The following is a 20823-nucleotide window of genomic DNA, read 5'->3' on the forward strand; positions in this document are numbered from 1 at the left end:
CCTACAAAAACATATTATAATTTTTTTTAAAAAATGAAATATTAAGTACATAATAAAATATAATTTCGTCCAAACATAATCTCATCAGTTTTACGTGTCCCTCGCGGTTCCATTTGACTCATTTTCACTGATCATTACGTACGTTAATGTAAAATGAAAAAGGTAAATATGGTGACCCATCACTCCGTTTAGTGCGAGAAATAAATTCTATTAATATATTTCAAGATGTGACTTGCATTACGAAATCAATGATTAGACAAAATAAAATAAGTCAAAATAACATTTATATTTCTATTCGAGATATGCTTTTCGTTAAGATCATACGAAAATAATAGATATATCTACGTGCAATATTTCTCTGTGTATCTCGAGATGCTGATTGGTGACAAATATAGATTTTTCACACACACAAAAAACGCAGTGAATATATTAAATATTAAACCATATGATATAATGATATGACCATTCATTCCATCAAGCAGTGATCTGTCCGAAAAAGACCACCACCACCACCAAGCAACGATCCATACGCATCATGACCATTTTTATCTCTTTCTTTTCACATTATATCATACTATTTTTTTTCTCTTTTTCACATCACATTATTATTATTATTATTGCTATCATCATCATTATTATTATTATTATTATTATTATTATTATTATTATTATTATTATAAACGTCTATATATACGACGGCAATTTGCATTCCCCTTCACCAGAGGAAAAAACAAAAACAAAAAAAAAAAAGATGCCGGAGAAAAATATATCCGTTGCCGGATTCTTGACCGTCTTTGTGTGGCTCGGTCTGGCAGCGGCCGGGGAAGAGGGGACGGGCGGAAACAACAATTATCTTCCAGTTTCAATAGCCAAAGCTAATTACCCCCACAACGGTGTCGATTTTCCGACCGGAAAACCCACCGGCAGATTCTCCAACGGCAAGAACGCCGCCGATGTTATCGGTAATAAACTTTTCCTGATGGATCATATGACGTGGCATGCCGTGATTGGCTCCACGATATGAGTCGTCTCAGTTTTCTTTTTTGTTGTTGAATTGAATTTATGATTATTTTTTCTTTCCAAAATTATGCGAGCAGCTGAGAAATTCGGAATACCTTCGCCTCCGCCGTATCTGTCACTGAAAAATACAGGGGACAAATCCGCCGGAGAATCCACCGGCGTCAACTTCGCCTCGGGCGGAGCGGGAATCTTCAACGGCTCCGACCAAACCCTTGTAAGTGTTGTCCGAAAACGGCGTCGTATTAATTCTTTAGTATGCTTATATATATACACATACATATGGTGTCAGGGCCAATCTATACCAATGTCTGAACAAGTGAACAATTACATATCCGTTCATCAAGAATCGGTGAATCAGCTCGGAGCATCCGCTGCTCAGATCCATTTTTCGAAATCGATATTCGTTATCGTCGTCGGAAGCAACGATCTCTTCGACTATTTCCGATCATTCGACCTCCAGAAGAACAATGATCCTCAACAGTACACGCAATTGATGGCTATGAAACTCAAAGAGCAACTAAAGGTATATATATATATAACCCACTAAATAGAATCACTCACTTACTCTTATTATTTCCATGCATTAATTAATTATCATCTATACAAGGCTACGTACTATATATAGTGTATTAGGATTTTAACCTAGCATTGTAATATTATAAATCAGTCGTGTTTTCAATGGTATCGATACATATAAACCTCACATAGTAATAGATAAATCTGTAAAAAAATACCAAATAAATATACGAATTTTAAAATTCTCTAATAAATACGTACTTTTGTATTAAACTATGATTTTTTTTAAACAACGAAAATAAATAATGAACTTTTAAATGATTACCCGAAACCGTCATATGAAATTAAGTTTCAAATACCACTGGTGGTTTTTGAGAATTTTTTAAAAGTTTAGGCTTTAATGTTGTAATTGAAAAAATTGGTCTCTTAAAAAAATTTAAAATTTGTGTATTTTTATGGGATTTTGTTTTTACAAAATTCTTATATTAAAATGTGATTTTCCCCTTACAATTCTATTGAATAAGTTTACGCGTAACAGAGGCTATCAGACTCAAAGAACAACTATGAAGGTGTAAACCACTAACGTCCATATAGAATATATATATACTCACTCTTATTTTCCATGCATTGTATAGTGTATTAGGGTTGTATAACCTAAGATAACTTTAATTATAAATGAATCTATGTTTAGAAAACGTTTCCCATATATGGAACAGAGGTTATACGAGAATGGGGCGAGGAAATTGCTGGTGGTGGGGATCGGGCAGATCGGATGCACGCCGGGGCAAAGGGCGAAGAGCTCGACGCCGCCGGAATGCAACGGAGAATCGAATAAGTGGTGCTCCATTTACAACGAGGCTCTCAAATCAATGTTACAAGAGTTGAAACAAGAGCTTCGTGGCTCCATAAGTTACTCTTATTTCGACAATTTCATGGCCATGCAAGATATCATCTCCGATCCCTCCGCTTACGGTACGCACGCCTTTTTTTATTATTAAAAAAACATTTTTATATAATTAGATGAATGCCCAACAAAGTAAACGTAAGATAATATCATGTTTTTAGGATTTTGACTTTTAAAAAAAATAAATAAAAAGCAAACAATACACACGATCCATATAGTATATAGCCTTTAATCTTAATCCTTTAATGGATTTTGATCCATAAAAAAATCAACTTAAGTTTTAAATTCAATAACCCAAATCATATGGATCATATGATTATATATTTCTTACTGTAATAAAATGGATATATACAGTGGCGGATCCACTTGTTAGAGAGTGGGGGCACGTGCCCCCAGTGAAATTAGAAAAAAATATAAATTGTTTTATAAATTTAACAAAAAAATTTTAAAATAGAGATTATGCCCCCGTTAAATAAAGTTTTTTTATTATATGTATATTAGTTGCCCCCAATTGAATTTCTGTCTGCGTCCGCCACTGGATATATATATATATGCGCGTTATGGTTTAACCTAAGATACTTTTTATTTGTGTGTGTTTCCTTGTTAGGTTTTACAAACGTGGAAGCTGCGTGTTGTGGACGCGGAAAGCTAAACGCCGACCTTCCATGTCTGCCGGTCGCCAAGTATTGTCCGGACAGGACACAGTATTTCTTCTGGGATCTGTACGGCCACCCGACAGAAGCCGCCGCTCGGAGTTTCGTCGGGCTTATGTTCACCGACGACACTCGAGTCGACAGTTAAACAGCTTGCCTCCTTATCATAATATATTTCATTACGCAATTTATTATACCTTTTTACTCTTCTTCGCAAATACTTCATTACAAAATTATGAGACACAAAAGCATAATAAAATCAAATAGACAGCCCCTATTTTGTATTAGTTTCTCGATAAATAATACTTACTTTATTTTTAATGACTATGTCAGATTCTCGTAATTTCTGTCCATGTATTTAATTGTAAATGTAACACAAAGACACTAATACTCCAAATAAAGCAGTGTCCAAACAAAACAAAAACAAAGAGAACGAACGAGTGAAAAAGAAACATGAAAATGGTAGGGATGGACGCAGTTGGGTCAAAGCGGCGGTCGCGGGAAATGGACATGGCAGAGGGCGTGGCCGTGGACCATATGACAATAAACGGAAGCAGGACGGTGAAAACATTATCTCGTTATGAATTCCACGAATTCTAAATATCAGTGAAAATTTTGTAAATTTCATTGATTTACGTTGGTTTTAAGTAGGGGTGTCAATTTTGCTCCGAGGTCCCGACCCAACCTAAAAATAACGGACTTCGGACCGGATCGAAAGCTTAATTTTTTCAAAAAAAAAAAATATATAAATTTCAAAGAACAATTTTAGCTCGGCCGAGACCGAATCTAAACCCGAAGTCTATAGGACTTCGGATTTGGTTATTTAGGCCCAAAAAAATTGGACCGGCTCCATCTAGACCCCTAGTCTTAAAGATAAAATGGTACCTTTACATAAAAATGAGCATAATTTTTATTGTAAATATATTAAAATACCATAGATATAAACACGATTTTTATATCTTTTCTGATATCCATGGATATAATTTGGAAAAAAGCAGAATGTAAACATATGGTCTAGGTTTTTAGTCTTGCCACTTGTGGCACCCATTTCCGATTTCATTGGTGGTCGGATGACCGTACGAGACCGAATATCCGATAAGGTCCCGCATCACGGCGTGAGGCCCTGGGAAATGGCAAATCTTCATTTAAACGATGTCGTTTTGGCATAGTTGGACAAACAAGCCCAGTGATTTCGCGGACGGCCCATAGTTACTGATGTCAGTACATTCGTTTTATTTGGGCTAATCATTAGATGGGCCTATAATGGGCCTTTTCTTCAGAATGACCTTGTTTTTCTGTCACCCAACTATCAATCAAAAGAAAAGGCCCATTATAGGCCCATCTAATGATTAGCCTAGAGAATAGAGTTCCCTCTGCCATGACATCATCAGTGCGTCGATTTTCTTGTTCATAGTACCACGCAATCAGAAAACGGCACGTGTACATTTCCTTACAAAACCCCAAGACTTGCCATACTCGCGGTGACTTGCCCGAAAGTCATTAGCTTTTTCCCGGTCCTCTCTCATCCCACTGATTCCGCAAACCCTAACTCTCTGATTCGGTGTTGCCTGCGGGTTCTCGATACAAGGTTTGATTTTTCATGTCGCTCTTTTCTTGATCCATTTTCCCTTTTTGTTAGCTTGAAAAATCCGGAATAGGAACGTAGGAATCTGAGCTGTGTTTTGTCCTGGAAGTTCTTGATGCTTTGGGCGTTAGACTTACCGGAATCTAGGTTTCTGATGCTCTGGAAATGTCGACGGGGGTGATTTCCAAGGGAGAAAAATACCCTTTTCTCTGTGTCGGAAAACGATTGCAAGTGTGGAATCTCATCGTGTTCTGTTGTGACTTTCTAATAATAACAGGGTTTCGGTACCATGATGTTGCGAGCTGTGGTGAGGAGAGCTGCGAGGAGAGGCTCTTCTGCTTCGGTTAGTGTTCCTCCTCGTTTATTTTTATTGGTTGTGTGATTGATTGTCTTGATTGAATGTCTGATAGTTCTAGCTCCCCGACCCGTTTGTATATGCCCCTTTCAGGCATTCGGGAAGTCATTGCAATCTCTTCGTGCCGCCTCTTCTGCCTCGAGCTTTCATTCTGTTTCGGCAATTGAGGTACATTCTATTCCTGGCGGTTGATTTTGGTTTTCATGCCCAGTTCTTCGTGAAATCCAGAATTCAGGATATCTTCTTCAGTTGTCAATTTTTAATCTTTTGTTGTACAAGACATGATAGTTTCATTTTGAAACATTTGAACAGACACCGTTGCATCGTGGTCGTGGAGGCTATGCTCATAGTTTTCATCACCTTGCTGTGCCAGGTATTCTTCTGCCTGTTCCTTTTTGGTGCGTTTCAGCTAGTTTTTAAGCTTGTCTCCTTGACAGCAGCTCCCATTTTCATTCCATGCAGGCGGTTCAGACAGCTTGAGGTTAGTAGTCTCAGTTTGTTTATTTACTCATAGGCTACAAGGCATAGGGTTTTTTCAAATTTCTTGCTAACTTTATGTCTTAAAAATATATGTTCATAATATATGCAGTGTATTCAGCAGTTGCCGAGATGTTTCCCTCAATAGACGGGTCAGGGATTTTTCATCTGGAAGCGGTATGATTGCTCTTCGCTTATACTCTGCCCATATGTCTATCATCCATTAAGTGTTGTTGTTCATTTGCTTAAATCCGGGTTTTGTTCTTTACTTTTATCATAGCTCTACTTGAATTTCTATGATTTTTTATATATTTCCTTGTTTATGATATTCAAGGCGATTCAGTGGAAGCTGTGGTACCTCACATGGGTGAATCTATCACCGATGGCACCCTAGCCAACTTTCTGAAGAGTATATTTTCCTTTTATATTATCCCTTTTCTGGTTCTTTTTATACTTGAATGGATATAAGTTATCATTCCATCGTTGTCCATGCAGAACCGGGCGATAGGGTAGAGGCTGATGAGCCTATTGCACAAGTCGAAACGGATAAGGTGTCAATTGCAAATTTTATTAAGCGTTTCGTTTTTTCCACATATATATTGTAGGTTTTGAGCTAGTCTTTCCTGACACTGTTGTTTGAATTGATCTTGGTGCATGCATTTAGGTGACCATAGATATCGTTAGCCCTGCACCTGGTGTTATCCAAGAGGTAACTTAAGATTTCTAAATGTATCATTTTATGTCTACTCCTTTTCTAACTCTCTTCATTCTTATTATGTATCGTTTTAACAGATGATTTTTTCTTCGCATTTAGTTTGTAGTGAAGGAAGGAGATACTGTAGAACCAGGAACAAAGGTTGCTATTATTTCGGAGTCCGGGGAAGCTGTGTCTCATGTTGCCCCCTCTGAAACGATACAAAAGAAAACAGCTCCCGAGTCATCTCCTATTCCGCAAAAGACCGACGATAAGCGGAAAGTTGAAAGTGCTCCTGTCCAAGAGAAGCCCAAAGCACCTAAACAGTCTGCTAAAGAACCTCAGCTGCCTCCTAAGGAGAGGGAGAGACGGGTAAGCGTACAGTGTCTCCTTTAATCCGACATCGTCTTGCTGAGAAAAGCTTTGCGGTATGTCGATAATTTTGATTATATGACGTCTAATGACTGTTGCAGGTTCCTATGACTAGACTTCGGAAGCGGGTTGCAACGAGACTGAAAGACTCTCAGAACACTTTCGCAATGCTGACAACCTTCAACGAAGTTGACATGTGGGTTATGACCTAGATTACCCTAGTTAATATGTCCGTTGTGTTATTCTATTCTTTTTGCTGCTAAGTGGTTCTGCCCTCACACAAACGAAATTTCCTTCCTTCAGGACTAACTTGATGAGCCTGCGGTCTCAGTACAAGGATGCATTCTACGAAAAACATGGAGTGAAGCTGGGTCTTATGTCGGGATTTGTTAAAGTATGCAATGACATGACATGTCAGAAGAATACCGACAAATGAATCGGTTGATATCACAGACGATTGATCTGTTTTTACTATCATTTCAGGGTGCTGTTAGCGCACTCCAGCACCAACCGGTCGTAAATGCAGTTATCGATGGGGATGATATCATATACAGAGACTACGTTGATATCAGTATCGCAGTCGGTACCTCTAAGGTTTGTCACCATTTTGTTGATAATCTTATCCACGACTGCGGAATCTTGCTGATGTTCTTACCGAGCTGCCATGCCTGTTCCTGTTCCAGGGCCTTGTCGTTCCAGTCATACGTGATGCTGATAAGATGAACTTTGCCGAGATAGAGAAGACGATAAACACACTGGCTAAGAAGGCAAACGAGGGAACCATATCGATAGACGAGATGGCCGGAGGATCATTCACCATCTCTAATGGCGGTGTTTATGGAAGTCTCTTGAGCACACCTATCATCAACCCTCCCCAGGTAAGATTTTCCCGATCCTACGTTCCCTTCCTGTTCTTTTTTTTACGAGCTATGATTCAGATCGAAAGAACCCGAGTCTCTGATTGGAGTCCCGGTCACTGATGCAGTCTGCTATATTGGGTATGCATTCGATCGTGACACGTCCAATGGTTGTGGGAGGAAGCATAGTCCCGAGGCCGATGATGTACGTTTCGCTCACTTACGATCATAGGCTCATCGACGGGAGAGAGGCCGTCTATTTCCTGCGTCGGATCAAGGACGTGGCCGAGGACCCGCAAAGGCTGCTTCTCGATGTATGATAGAGCCAGCCGTTGTCGAGGCCGTCTATTTACAGCTTCCTGGTACGACCATAACAACAGAACTGGAAATGTTTTTTTTCCTCAAGTTTCTTACAGTTGCAGAGTTTTTGCCGGCGGAGAAGCATCGGTGTAACACTGTTGAGTTTAACAGAGTATTGGCATAAAAGTTTCAATTTTTTTTTTACTTGGAAAAAACAACAATAACGACACTGGTTTTGTCTTGGATTGGATGATATTATATTTGCAATTCCATTAGGTTTAAAGGGCATTTTTATATAATAAAAAAAATGGTGTATGGAGTTTTTAGGATATGCTGTTACAGAAAATATGGACTGAAAGAGTTAAATACAATGAATGAGATATAACTGGATTTTATGATGAGTAAATCCCAAATCTTATAATATAAACTTTGTTTATATTTATATTGGAATGGGGTTCCATGGATTCACAGCCCCCATATTGTTTGTGTTTGTAATATTTGCATGAAGTCCAAGCAAAAATATTTTTTTTTTTAAAAATAAGAAAAATAAGAAACAAAGCCTTTACCAGACATTTTTTTTTTGTTTTTAAAGTGCCGCATCAAACTTGCTCCAATACTACCGATTCCGTGCCCATAGCGTCGAGCTCCGGAGATGGCATCTCCGGCGGTGGAGGCAACCGCCGCGACTGCTCTCCGCTCCGTCATGTTCAGGGTCCGACAGGCGGCGAGGCGCGTCGGAAGAGAGCCCGACCGAGTCAGGGTCGTCGCCGTCTCCAAGACCAAACCTGTCTCCCTTATCCGCCAAATCTACGACGCCGGTCACCGCTGCTTCGGCGAGAATTACGTCCAGGAAATTATCGACAAAGCTCCTCAGGTTCACATCCTTCGACACCCAATTTACTTCAGATTACGATCTTTGGCTTTTCGAGTTCTCTATTATTCCTTGATTTTCCCCGGGAATCAAGCTGCTCTGTTTCGAATTCTTGGATTAAAGATGAAATTTACATTTATTCAGTTCAAAATTTCAACGGGTTTCTTTCAAATTCTACTTGCCCCCAACCTCTGTGATAATTCCCATTTCTTTGAGCTTTGTTGTTAGCAAAATTTTCGTTTTCCCTTATGCAACAGCTTCCTGAAGATATAGAGTGGCAGTTCATAGGACACTTACAGAGCAACAAAGCTAAAACGCTTCTGGGTATGTCCTCTTTGATCTTGAATGAATCTCGTTTTTGCTTTAGTGAATTACATTCTTTGTTCATGGATTATGCTGAAGTGAAAGTTTTGAATCCAATGTTTGCAGCTGGAGTCCCAAACTTGGCAGTGGTTCAAGGTGTAGATAGCGATAAGGTAAAACTTGACCGATAATCAGTGTTTTGAATGGGTCCTTGTTGCCACTAGACTAGAAAAATTTCTGAGGAGATCGCAGAAATAACTGCTGCAATTAGATGTTCAGCTCATATACTGCCAACAAGTTGAGATTGGTCTGCCTTGAGAAACAGTAGATAAAATGTGTAGTCTTGTGATTCCTTCTCATATACGTCGTATAGATTTCAGTTTACCGAGATTGTACCAGATGAGTAAGAGAAGAAAACAGTGGGGGAACGAATACTATTGTTTTGGGGCAGTAATGCATGGGCCTTTGTTCAAGAAGAATCTACTTGATGTTACTTAAACTTGATCTACAGATCGCAAATAATCTTGACCGAGCTGTTTCAAATCTTGGAAGACACCCCTTAAGGGTTTTGGTCCAAGTAAACACCAGCGGAGAAGCATGTGAGTAGCACCAAGGTTCTGTTCTGTTCTGTTCTGTTCGATAGTATTTAACCTGTTCACCTCTTTGCCAGAAAGAAACCAATAGACTTGATTCCTCTTTCTCAGCTTCATTGGTTTTGCCGTGTATGTGAAATTGTTTGCAGCTAAATCTGGAATCGAACCTTCAAGTGTTGTGGAGCTTGCAAGACATGTGAAACTGCACTGTCCTAACCTCGTATTTTCTGGACTGATGACAATAGGCATGCCCGACTATACATCTACTCCAGAGAACTTCAGGGTATGCCACTACTGATTTTCTTCAGAACTTTCATGGTGATGCCATTGACTGATTTGCTTACCGATCTTTCTTTCTGTTGCCTTTGCACCTTACAGACATTATCGAACTGTAGAACTGAGGTCTGTAAGGATCTTGGAATTGCAGAGGATCAATGCGAACTGTCCATGGGCATGTCTGGTGATTTCGAGCAAGCGGTAGTTATTTCATCGTATTCTCACCATCACAGTCTATACATACATATTTGAGTATGCATTCTTTGCATCCATATATAACTCGGAAAGATCTAAACAAGAACACTGCTGGGTTAAGTTTTGGTGATTGAACCAGAGATACAAGTACAACACACAGAACTGTGGATTTTCTGTTGAAATTTCTTGTAAGAATCTTTGATATCTGATATTTATAACATTTCATGAACTGCAGATTGAGATGGGAAGTACTGTTGTGAGGATCGGTTCGACGATTTTCGGGCCAAGAGAGTATCCACAGAAGCACCCCAAGTAATATCCTCAAGGTACACATTTATTAGTATTTTGTGTAATTTGTCATATGCTACATATATTTACATTTCTCTGTTATAATTGGTCTTTGGATATTTTAATTGCAAAAAATTCTCGTAAATGTATCCTCAATTACATTTATTAATTTATCCTTTTCAACCTCAATAAAAATATTTTTATATTAATAGATAAATATATTTTAAATCGTGTCAGGAAACTGAAAAGTCTGTAAAATTTATAGGTTTTTGGTATGTTTTATTTAAGGTTTGTGAAGATTGGTATTTCGCCTTATTTTGTGAATTGGAAAACGATGAAATTGTATGCTTTTTAAGAGAGAGAGATGATGTATTAAAAGATGAGGCGTATATTATCCCAAAGGTCACCACCAACATTGAGGAACCGATGAATGATATATTCCTGTTTAGATCCCCGAATCTTGCATATGTTTTGTCTTCTTCGAACGGTCCGTATTTCGATATGCATGATAAAGAATGGTCTCTTTATGTTATAAAGTAAAGTGTTATATTTATTCAAGGCGTATTCGACATCTTTATGTTATAAAGTAAAGTGTTCATGTCATAAATTTGGTCTCTCTCGGATCCCACGTTCTGATTTCAAACGTGTTAAACGTTGTATGATTCATGACTCGATTCTTCTTGGCTTTGGATTCCTTGCATAATTTTGGTTGGGGATAAAAATAAAATAAATGATTTATTATAGAGGAATCGGTCCATATGAATTAGATATTTTACCAACATTATTTGTTGTATTCTCTGATGTTATTTTTTTTCTAGTTTTTTTTTGTTTTGAAAATTATATCTATTGGTTTTTTTATCTTATTTTCATTTAATTCCGATTTTTTATATTCATTTTTTGTTAAAAAATATTTATTAATTTTTAGTTATTTCAATTTAAAAGAATTAGCTCAAGTATGAGAAAAAATGAATGCGAATTTAACTGTTTTTCCAATTCACAAGAAATATTTCATTCCCATTGGACGGTCAACATTAATAAATCGCATTTGTAAACCCAAATTGGCCCAAGTGGTGGAGCCGATTTGCTCAATGACGGCCCCTCAAGAACATGGGTCTTCACGTCCGAAGCAGAGCCACAAATCCATCACGTGAATCTGTCTTCTTCTTTGGTTCACTCGCCTCTTATCTATTTAAAGCGATCAGATCCCCCCATACTCTCTCCAAGTTTTTTTGAAAGATTCCAAGCATATTTCTGCTTCTCGGATGAAACCCACCTCGAAAGATCTCTCCTTTCCCTGAAATTTTCGATTTTTCTTTCCGTGAGGAATCCGCTGTTTCTGGTGTTGGGTCGTCCGTATTCCTTCCCGGCGTCGTCTTCTTTGATCGTAAATTTGGGGAGGAACAGTTCGTCGGCATCACGGCTATATACGGGATAATCCGGGCACTCAGCTTTCATGTCCGTGGTGTACGACGCAAGGGTTGCTTGATCGAGACCAACCCTTCGCCGCACGGCGGACGTGGAGCTCTGCCGTCTGAAGGCGGCAGCCCTTCCGATCTCCTCTTCCTAGCCGGCGGCGGCACCACCACCACTACCGCCTTTTTCTTTTTCTATTAGGCTTAGTTCTTTTGGGTGTGGAGTTTTCTCTACTGTTTGTTAGTCTACGTTTTTCTGGGGTTGTGATTTCTCTTCGAATTTGAGAATGCTGAAGATCAAGAGGGTTCCGACCGTTGTGTCGAACTACCAGAAGGACGAGGCGGCGGATGAGGTTGTCCGCGGCGGCGGCGGCTGTGGACGGAATTGCCTTGGCAAGTGCTGCATCGACGGTACGTGTCAAAAGCTGCTACTTTCCCTCAGAATTTCTTTGTACGAACTAAGAAAATTCACTTGTCTGGTTCATTACACCTAAGATGTTTGCGTATATCCGATCAGGGGCAAGGCTTCCGTTGTATGCCTGCAAGAAGCTGGACAAAGTTGTCGCCTCTGAGAAGCCTGCTCTTGTCCGTGAGCCTCCTGTGGCGTTTCTCGAGTCCCTCGTTCTCGCAGAGGTAAGCGTAGATACATAATAACTGATGTGTGTATTGATGGTGACAATAGTTATCGTGATTACGGCTTCTGTTTCTTTGATGTTAAACTGATTTACCAATTCTTGCGTCTGTAGTGGGAGGATCGGTTCCAAAGAGGACTTTTCCGCTATGACGTAACCGCCTGTGAAACCAAGGCATTGTCCCTTTCCTTACTTCTCTTGTTGTTTTCTCTCTGGTGGATTTGCTTTGAGCCAATCTGGTGATGTTTGTGCGGAGGATCGAATTGGGTTTTGGCATTGTTACTTAGAGTATCTCTCTTGTTACTGATGATGGTTTAGGTTATCCCGGGAAAATACGGATTCATTGCTCAGCTGAACGAAGGCCGTCACCTCAAGAAGAGGCCAACCGAGTTTCGGGTTGATAAGGTGCTCCAGCCTTTTGATGGGAGCAAATTTAACTTCACTAAAGTTGGTCAAGAAGAGGTGCTCTTCCAGTTCGAAGCTAGTGAAGATGGTGAAGCTCAGTTCTTTCCAAGCATGCTTCTAGATGCTGACAACTCTCCCAATGTCGTTGCCATCAACGTAAAGAAAAAACCCTTTTTGCCTCTTGCCATAAAGTTCCTTCCTTTTGTTTACTCGACTCAAATGTATTTACTGTGTAGGGGGGATTCGTTGTTTTCCTGTTCGGGGGTTTTACAGGTTAGTCCAATTGAGTATGGCCATGTGTTGCTGATCCCTAAGGTTTTCGAGTGCTTGCCTCAGAAGATCGATCATCAAAGTTTTCTACTTGCCCTTCACATGGCTGCCGAGATGGGCAATCCGTACTTCCGACTTGGTTACAACAGCTTAGGAGCATTTGCCACCATCAACCATCTTCATTTTCAGGTTTAATGGCAACCTGAGCATCGCCCTTTCCCCGTCTATGCTTAGATCGGTTATCTGTGACACTGATGGCGATTTCCTTGGAAACAGGCTTACTATTTGGCCATGCCCTTCCCAATCGAGAAAGCTCCAACCAAGAAGATCACTACCACTGAGACTAGTGTTAAAATCTCAAAACTTCTAAGTTTCCCAGTCAGAGGTCTTCTCTTTGAAGCTGGAAACACCGTGCAAAACCTATCTGATACCGTGTCAGATGCCTGCATTTGCCTCCAGAACAACAACATTCCTTTCAACATTCTCATTTCTGATTGTGGAAAGCGGATCTTTCTGCTGCCTCAGGTATGTAAGAATGAAAAACCGGTTTCTATTTCGTGATGGAGAACCACTGTTCTATATCGAGATTTGAGATGGTAAATGATCTGTCTGTGATTGTGGAATGCAGTGTTACGCGGAGAAACAGGCTCTAGGGGAAGTAAGTTCTGAGCTTTTGGACACACAAGTGAACCCTGCTGTCTGGGAGATAAGCGGCCACATGGTGCTGAAGAGGAAGAAGGATTATGAAGAAGCATCAGAGGAGAATGCTTGGAGACTTCTCGCTGAAGTCTCTCTCTCCGAGGAAAGGTTCGAGGAAGTGACCGCTCTGATCTTCGAGGCCATTGGTGAGGGTGGCCATGAACAGAACAGAGGAGCAATGATTGATCACCAGGACAAGGCGGACACTGCCGATGTGGATGTGATCAACGAGAAAAGTGTCCAAACCCACACTGGTCGGATTGTGAAAGGGACCGCATCCGAATGCCTTGTCCTTCAGTGAAGGGCATGGAGTGTTCGGCTGTGAGTCCAGTGTCTGTGTCTGCACTGGCAGAATCTAAAGCCTAAATAAGCAAACTCGTTTCAGTTGCTCTGTTAGGTGCCAGCTTGAAGCTTGTTCTTATCTATGATGTTCTCGGTAATGTATTGTTTCTTTGTGAAACAAATCAGTAGATTGGTGCATGTAATGATGATGACAAGAATCCACCATGTTGGTAAATTTTAACATTTCAGAGCTAAGCTTCTAACGGCAGAGAGTAAGATTGCTAAGTTCAAAACCCTCTTCTGAGTCCACCGTATAATAAAACAACCATGGCTGAAGCGTTTCTGCATTCATAAGGTCTGAATCTTGATGATCTCATCCACTTCAGCATTCTTGCACGATCCAGTTCAGAGTTCTAAAGCCTGAAACTTGGAAAATCTCCAACATGAAACACGTGTGTTACATATTTTATCAGTTGACAGAAGCAGGGGATCATGTTCTCTCTTTCTGCTTTTCTGTTTAAGACAGCACAAGATCTGGAGCTCATAATACAGGAGGGGGCTTTGGTCTGAGATTTCCAGGTTCCGGTTTGAACACACAGCTTTTACTCCTAGTAGGTAGGGAAGCTCGGATCAACGTCTTCAGCCCATGACTCCAGACCTCCGATGATGTCCTTAGCCGAATCAAAATCCGCTTTCCGGAGACATTCCACGGCTCTCTGTGAATCGTTTCCCCATCTGCAAACCACATAGAGACTAGGACTGATGCCAGAACCGGTCTTAACCTCGGCATCTGCCTTTCCTTTCAGGGCTGAAGTAAGCTCATGTAACCGATCCTTTAAGTTTGCAAGAGGGATGTTGAGCGAATCCGGAAGAGAGACAATCTTGAAGTGATGGGAGGGTCGAACATCGAGTAGTACGTGTGGATCGCCTTTCTCAACAATCTCTTTGAACTCCTTACTGCTGATTCTTGACTCTGCAGGAAGCATGTTTAACTTCAAAGGTCCCTGCCATGAAAGTGATGTAGGTAAAGATATATATATTCTAGAGAACGAGTGAAAGCAGAAATACAGCCGCAATACAGAAAAGTCCACACATGCAAGTCGAGATTCGAGAGAGGCGAGATCCGAGAAAAGTACCGCAAATAAGGGAATTTGGGTGAACTCTGAATAGTCGAAATGCTTGAAACACAGCTCATCGAAAGTAGAATTCTCTCCACAAACTGTACACTGGGATGACCGGCCTCTAATCTTGACCTGTACAGCGCAATTCTTGATAAGTTGATACCGAGAGGAATTCGACCAGGATAGTATCGGTGCTAACTAACACGAACAGTGACGCATAAATGGAAGAAAGACAACCCTAAAACTTACAACACGGATCCTTACAGACAACGCATCAAAAAGAAGCATTCGTCCAGAGAGCGGCTCACCAATACCACTCGCTATTTTGATTGCCTCAAGTGCTTGGAGAGTACCGATAACTCCAGGAACTGAAGAAAGGAAAAGAGTAAACTCTTAAGTACATGATAGTCTTTTCTTCTAGATGCCCAAGATTACAAATGTACAAGTAGTTCTAATGAAAAAAAAAAATCCACCATTTATGTACCTACTCCAAGAACTCCACTATCAGAACATCTTTGGCAAGCTGTTGAAGGCGGAGGAGTGGGAAATAGGCACCTGTAACATGGGCTTCCATCGTAATTATAGACTGTAAGCTGTATATGATAAAACAGTGACACATTTAGTGTTTTTTCATGAACTGCTTAACATCTATAAAAGCATAAGACAACAAGTGCATAGCCATGTTATGTTATTTACCTGCCCTTCCATTCCAAGAGCCGCACCCGACACCAGAGGCTGCATATAGAATGTTAAGACGCATCAACACTTCTCGCAACTTAACGTGTAATAAGCAGACAGGTAATATTCTATACGAAAACTGAAAGAGTCATTGACAAAATGGAAGATGGAAATTCTAACTGTAAGTAGTCAAGTTTTACAGAGAGTAAAATGTGAATAACGAGGGATTAGATGCTGTTTTACCTTTCCTAAGAGCACACAGCAATCGCTGATCATGTAACGGCTTGGAGGATTGTCGGTTGCATCTACAATGATATCATATCTATGAAAATTGAAGCAGTCATCGAAACAATTAACATTCAATGCTTGATTTGAGAAGGGTGAAACTGAAAGAGCATTTTTGCAATAAAGGATACTGGCTGAAGACTTCCAAAGCGTTGGATGTACGAAGAGCGTCCACATGTTCAACAATTTTAATTGTAGAGTTTACGCTGGAAAGTCACCACATTAGTCGAGAGATTCAGTTATCAGAAATGTGGCATGATAAGATCATTTTGCAGGAGAGCAGTTGAGGTGAGGACAGTTGTTATACTTAAATATTTTAAACTGCAGTATTTGGACTTACGAGCGACATGCAGCAGCAGCAGATCTTACTTTGGGCAGACCGATAAATGGTTCAGTGTGAATAACCTGCACGATAATCAAACAAGAGGAAGAAGTCAGCAAATGATAATATGGAGCAACTAATGAAAATATCAAATGCACAAAGATCCAAGAAAAGGAAGATGGAAATGGAAACGGAGATGATAGAAAAATCTAAAACTTCTACGGTTCTACCTGCCTGTGCATATTATTGAGCTCCACCACATCATGATCAATAATACCCAATCGCCCTTGAGGAATAATCAAGAGGAAGATCAGAATATCTTTATCGATGGAAAGACCAGTTGGTTGGTTCGGTAAAGAAAGCTAACAGACTCGATGATGTGATGTGAGAATCTGAAATCTTACCAACACCGCATGCTGCAAGATACAATAAGGCTGGTGAACCCAGCCCTCCAGCTCCAACAACTAATACTGAAGACTTCAAGAGATTTGACTGCCCTAAAATCAGACATATAACATATCACGGATCAGTGGAGGACAGTGGTCTGAGAAGCACAGAATCCAACCAAGTAAACAGAAACACTGATATACTTCATCAACAAACTCCATTAGGTGTTCTTTTCCCTGATCAATTTCCAAAACCTATGGGTAGAGGCGAGACAGAACAATGGATAGATTGTCTCTACACATAACATATAACGAAATCAAATTGAAAACTTCTTTCTCAAGCCCAAGCTTAAGACAAACTTACCCAAACAATATTGTATCTTCTTAGCTATCAAGTTATCAACAATATTACAAATGAGGTCAAACCCATCACGAGGCTGTTGACTTCAAACCTTCAAACTCAAGACTATGGGCCCCATTAAGCAATGAGTGTGAATGTGAAGCTCATGCATCAAAGACGGAGACTTTGGCAACTTAAAACAAGGATCACGAAATGCGAAAGAAAAGGAACGCTTTTTATCCATTACCGACCAAACCCATCAGTTAGTTTCGGTTCGTAACAGGAAAAGACTGTTCCTTTTTCAAAATTTCACCGGAACAAAATCAAGCCTCTCAAGAGCATAAGAATTGGCTGAATTTGCAAACGTCCGTCGATTAATACCTTGAACTCCAAAGGATGGGAGCAACAAGTGACGACTGTAACGGTAAATCTGGTCCGGAGACAACCCGTGACCGAGCTCGGGATATGACGCCGGCAACGTGGAACGACAGTAGCCGTTGGATACAGCGTCCGCCACCGTGTTCTCTTGGAGCTGGGCTTCGAGAGCCGAAATCCGACGCTCCATATCTGCCTTTCTTGCCTTTAACTGCTCCAGCTCTCGACTGATTCCCGACAAGTCTCCGGTCCTGGTCTCCATTCCGGAAGCTTTGGGGAGAGAGAGAGAGAGAGAGAGAGAGAGAGAAGAGAGAGAGAGAGAGACCTTAATCCGGTTACGCCCTCTGAATGATACTGACGATCAGGGTGATTTTGTTCGTTTTACGCATGACAAAATCTAAACGGCAAGATGGTGACTAGTGGAAGAAACAAACGACACGATGTTTTACCTGCCAACACAAAAAAACCGTTATGAATGAATAGAATAATTCTTCAGATCCTCTGAACGTGCCAGCGGGTTTCTCTTGGGCCTAAATCGGATCTATCCCCAGTTTTGAAGTGTAGCATAAAATAAAAGTGGGTACAGATGAAACTCTTCCTCCGCCATTGACGGCTCTGGAGCTTTCCGCTCAAGATTACAGCTTTTATTGGGTGAGAACTTCGTACACGCACTCTCTCTGTTTGCCTCCCTCCGTGTCGTTATCGTTCTCAGCCGATGTGCTCGTCTTACCTCTTGCTTGCTATGATGATTTATAGTTTTTCTGCAAGTTGACTCCTTCGGTTCCCCTGCGAAATGGATTATAGGCTTATAGCATTAATTTGATAGAAGAACTAATTTCTGGGTTTCTCAGTTTCTATTGCGGTTTAGTGCGTGGAGGGTTTGGTTGAATGTATATTTTAAAAGAACATGCCTTTAAGGTGTTCGATAAAATGCCAGTGAGAAAAGCATTCAGTATCCTGTGACCATGGATTCATTGTGTTCATGTGTTTTATCTGACATTCTTTTGTGTATATGCATATTCGAATGTGAAAACTAAATCCGTTTTCTTGTTTCTCCCATGTCATAATTATCATGTTTTGGTATGATGTCAGAGGATACTGGCAATTGTTATATTGGGAAAAAGGATGAGTGGGTTTAGAGCATTCAAAGCAAAGGTGTCAATTGAGTGGAGCCCAAACTTATACATAACCCTTGTGAGGGGAATTCCTGGAACCAGGCAGCTTCACAGGCGAACCCTCGAGGCCATGGGTCTCCGCAAATGCAATCGTACCGTTATGCATTCAAACACTCCATCCATTAGGGGAATGATTCAACAGGTTCTGTTTTTTGTCGGTTCTCTCCTTTACCCCATCATTATTCCTCTTATGAAAGAGTTGGACTCAACTCAATAGAACAGTGTGGTTAATGGATATGTATATATGCAAAGCAGGTTAAGAGGTTGGTCGTTGTTGAAACAGAAGAGATGTACAAGGCTCGCAAAGAGGCAGAGGCTAATCACAAAGCACAACGCCCGCCTCTGGTTTTCAATCACACATTCTCAGCAAGTTAAGCCTTAATTCATCAGATCAAGAACCCATTTTCCATGCAAGACTTGAGCTTTTTGCTTTAAAGTTCAAACCAATGTGTATGGGTCTGTGGGAAGTTCATGATTATCTTCTAGAAACTTAGTATTCATAAGAGGTTTGGCAATATATGTTGGTTTCGCTTTTGTGTTCCAAAGGACCTGACAACAAGTTTAATAAAGACTCTAATTATAACAATAGCGTTTCAGCAGCAAGCGAATACCATAACGATACACAAAGGCAGATGACAGCCACCAAAAGGATTATACAGTGTGAGATCTGTAGTTCGAATGACAAAAGCCACATAAAACAGACATCTCCTTTAATATCACCACCCACCAGAAACATAGAAGAACCCTAGAAATTAGAATTGCCATTGATCAGGCCACAGAACCTCCGGTCTGGTGAAGCATGGCATCGATCTCATCACCATCTTCCATCTCCAGCTGTAGTTGTATTTGGGTCAGCGACACCACCCAACTTGAAATTGTAAGAGAAAACAGTGAATGGCGGTGGAATCAAGAGTTATACCTCGTCGGGAGTTTGCTCCCCGCGGAGACGACGCCCGTCAAACAAGAAAGCAATTGAGTTGATGTCCACAGACTGTCGGTCACAGTAGGCATTCATCAGCTTCTTCAGTTGAGTACTTCTCTTGATCCTGAAGAACACTTCATTGCCATCCTACACATCAAAATCGGATTCGATCCCGTCTTTATACATCGATGTTCATTACATATGGCCCAGTAGCCTTTGTTAACATCGTTGTTATGCCCGTATCAAAGAGGAGAAGAGCACAAACCACAAACCAAAAACTTATAAACGAAATCACTTGCCCATGACACAGCCTATCTTCAAAATGGGAAGAGGGCTCAATTTTATGCACAATCATTACGAGATTTCTAATGATAGTCTCTTCGTAAGTATGAACACAACCCACTTGACACAAAGGTCTCAATTCTTTTTCAGGATCTACCAACTCAATGCCAGACATTCGTCTCAATGCCACTGACTTCAGAAATTTGCCATACATGAAACAGGTTAAACTGACATGGATTACAAGCAAAATTGAAGTGTCAACCTGTTCGTTTTAGCTTCTTCCACAAATGCTTTCAATTTAAGGAACCAAATATACCCCTATATGCCAATTAAACAATGATTACTGTTCTATATACCAGTTCTTGTCCATCGAACAAAAAAACACACACAACATTTCCTTTGCATATCCGGGTTAAAAAACGAAACAACTAAATCTCAACGTAAAGGCAGAGAAAACAAACCTAGAATTCGAACAACAAAGACGCAACCAAATTAGAAACCCAAATCGAAACCACCGCAAACCCTTAATCAGAAAACAATCGCGCACGAGCACGATTTGAGAAGAGCAAGGAGAGAGAGAGATACCTGGCCTTTGACCTTGAGATTAATATGAGCACCCGAGTCGCCGGGCTTCTTGTCTTCTTCCTGGTTAACCGACATCAGAGCTAGCTAGATTCTTCGCCGGGAAACGACGATCTGAGGAACCAAGTGGGCGGAGTGAGAAATTCGCGCAATCGGAGAGGCGGCTCCGAATCGAGAGTGAAGAAGCTGAAAGATTTTGTGCTCTTTCCTCGCCCTGGACGAATCCGATTCCACTACTTTTAGTGAGCGGAATCGCGGGACTCCTAACGAACGGCTCACATTCTTTTCGCGGTCTTCAATCCAACGGCGGAGAAAGAGCACCTTATTCTGGCCTAAACGACGTCGTCGAAGGACAAAAGAAGGCATAAATGGGCCGACCTTATGTTATGTTTGGGC

The 20823-nt window shown here is 40.6% G+C and overlaps 7 protein-coding genes across 9 annotated transcripts; 5 read left to right on the forward strand and 2 right to left on the reverse strand.

Annotated features, from left to right (window-relative positions):
* The first annotated feature begins 751 nt into the window (after window positions 1–751).
* Window positions 752–3420, forward strand: LOC104814006 (GDSL esterase/lipase At5g55050-like). The gene is made up of 5 exons (XM_010541854.1): window positions 752–962; window positions 1098–1234; window positions 1310–1543; window positions 2253–2508; window positions 3048–3420. Exons 1-5 carry the CDS (start codon window positions 752–754, stop codon window positions 3239–3241), a joined length of 1032 nt encoding a protein of 343 aa, XP_010540156.1. The 3' UTR covers window positions 3242–3420.
* Window positions 3421–4572: 1152 nt separating this feature from the next.
* On the forward strand, window positions 4573–8413 carry LOC104813428 (dihydrolipoyllysine-residue succinyltransferase component of 2-oxoglutarate dehydrogenase complex 2, mitochondrial-like). 2 transcript variants are annotated; one of them, XM_019202547.1, is made up of 16 exons: window positions 4573–4681; window positions 4956–5021; window positions 5127–5201; window positions 5346–5406; window positions 5496–5514; window positions 5623–5687; window positions 5845–5919; window positions 6006–6061; window positions 6175–6219; window positions 6325–6576; window positions 6678–6772; window positions 6880–6970; window positions 7060–7170; window positions 7260–7454; window positions 7562–7795; window positions 8326–8413. In XM_019202547.1, the coding sequence occupies exons 2-15, from the start codon at window positions 4968–4970 to the stop codon at window positions 7751–7753; spliced, it is 1386 nt and encodes a 461-aa protein (XP_019058092.1). In that variant the 5' UTR covers window positions 4573–4681; window positions 4956–4967; the 3' UTR covers window positions 7754–7795; window positions 8326–8413. The 2 variants fall into 2 exon arrangements, with proteins under 2 accessions (XP_019058092.1, XP_010539305.1); XM_010541003.2 differs by lacking the exon at window positions 8326–8413 and having other exon boundaries at window positions 7562–8021.
* Window positions 7706–10428, forward strand: LOC104813429 (proline synthase co-transcribed bacterial homolog protein). Its single transcript, XM_010541004.2, has 8 exons — window positions 7706–7795; window positions 8326–8607; window positions 8862–8928; window positions 9034–9080; window positions 9419–9506; window positions 9650–9783; window positions 9879–9977; window positions 10207–10428. Exons 2-8 carry the CDS (start codon window positions 8386–8388, stop codon window positions 10285–10287), a joined length of 738 nt encoding a protein of 245 aa, XP_010539306.1. The 5' UTR covers window positions 7706–7795; window positions 8326–8385; the 3' UTR covers window positions 10288–10428.
* A 1041-nt stretch (window positions 10429–11469) lies between these two features.
* Window positions 11470–14202, forward strand: LOC104813430 (GDP-L-galactose phosphorylase 1-like). Its single transcript, XM_010541005.2, has 7 exons — window positions 11470–12082; window positions 12189–12304; window positions 12418–12477; window positions 12622–12864; window positions 12982–13167; window positions 13255–13503; window positions 13607–14202. Exons 1-7 carry the CDS (start codon window positions 11959–11961, stop codon window positions 13976–13978), a joined length of 1350 nt encoding a protein of 449 aa, XP_010539307.1. The 5' UTR covers window positions 11470–11958; the 3' UTR covers window positions 13979–14202.
* A 178-nt stretch (window positions 14203–14380) lies between these two features.
* On the reverse strand, window positions 14381–17886 carry LOC104813432 (adenylyltransferase and sulfurtransferase MOCS3-like). Of its 2 annotated transcripts, none has more exons than XM_010541009.1 (11): window positions 17473–17886; window positions 16770–16862; window positions 16596–16651; window positions 16384–16448; window positions 16175–16249; window positions 16002–16080; window positions 15777–15815; window positions 15565–15673; window positions 15345–15448; window positions 15096–15212; window positions 14381–14963 (listed from the first exon to the last, which is right to left on the reverse strand). In XM_010541009.1, the coding sequence occupies exons 1-11, from the start codon at window positions 17726–17728 to the stop codon at window positions 14568–14570; spliced, it is 1389 nt and encodes a 462-aa protein (XP_010539311.1). In that variant the 5' UTR covers window positions 17729–17886; the 3' UTR covers window positions 14381–14567. The 2 variants fall into 2 exon arrangements, with proteins under 2 accessions (XP_010539311.1, XP_010539310.1); XM_010541008.1 differs by having other exon boundaries at window positions 15330–15448.
* A 130-nt stretch (window positions 17887–18016) lies between these two features.
* LOC104813431 (50S ribosomal protein L30-like) lies at window positions 18017–19175 on the forward strand. Its single transcript, XM_010541007.1, has 3 exons — window positions 18017–18117; window positions 18559–18783; window positions 18897–19175. The coding sequence occupies exons 2-3, from the start codon at window positions 18592–18594 to the stop codon at window positions 19014–19016; spliced, it is 312 nt and encodes a 103-aa protein (XP_010539309.1). The 5' UTR covers window positions 18017–18117; window positions 18559–18591; the 3' UTR covers window positions 19017–19175.
* Window positions 19176–19201: 26 nt separating this feature from the next.
* On the reverse strand, window positions 19202–20644 carry LOC104813433 (small ubiquitin-related modifier 1). The gene is made up of 3 exons (XM_010541010.2): window positions 20431–20644; window positions 19561–19710; window positions 19202–19475 (listed from the first exon to the last, which is right to left on the reverse strand). Exons 1-3 carry the CDS (start codon window positions 20503–20505, stop codon window positions 19410–19412), a joined length of 291 nt encoding a protein of 96 aa, XP_010539312.1. The 5' UTR covers window positions 20506–20644; the 3' UTR covers window positions 19202–19409.
* Between the last annotated feature and the right edge of the window lie 179 nt (window positions 20645–20823).

This window comes from Tarenaya hassleriana, unplaced genomic scaffold (assembly GCF_000463585.1).
Source record: "Tarenaya hassleriana unplaced genomic scaffold, ASM46358v1 Cleome20, whole genome shotgun sequence".
NCBI lineage: Eukaryota > Viridiplantae > Streptophyta > Magnoliopsida > Brassicales > Cleomaceae > Tarenaya > Tarenaya hassleriana.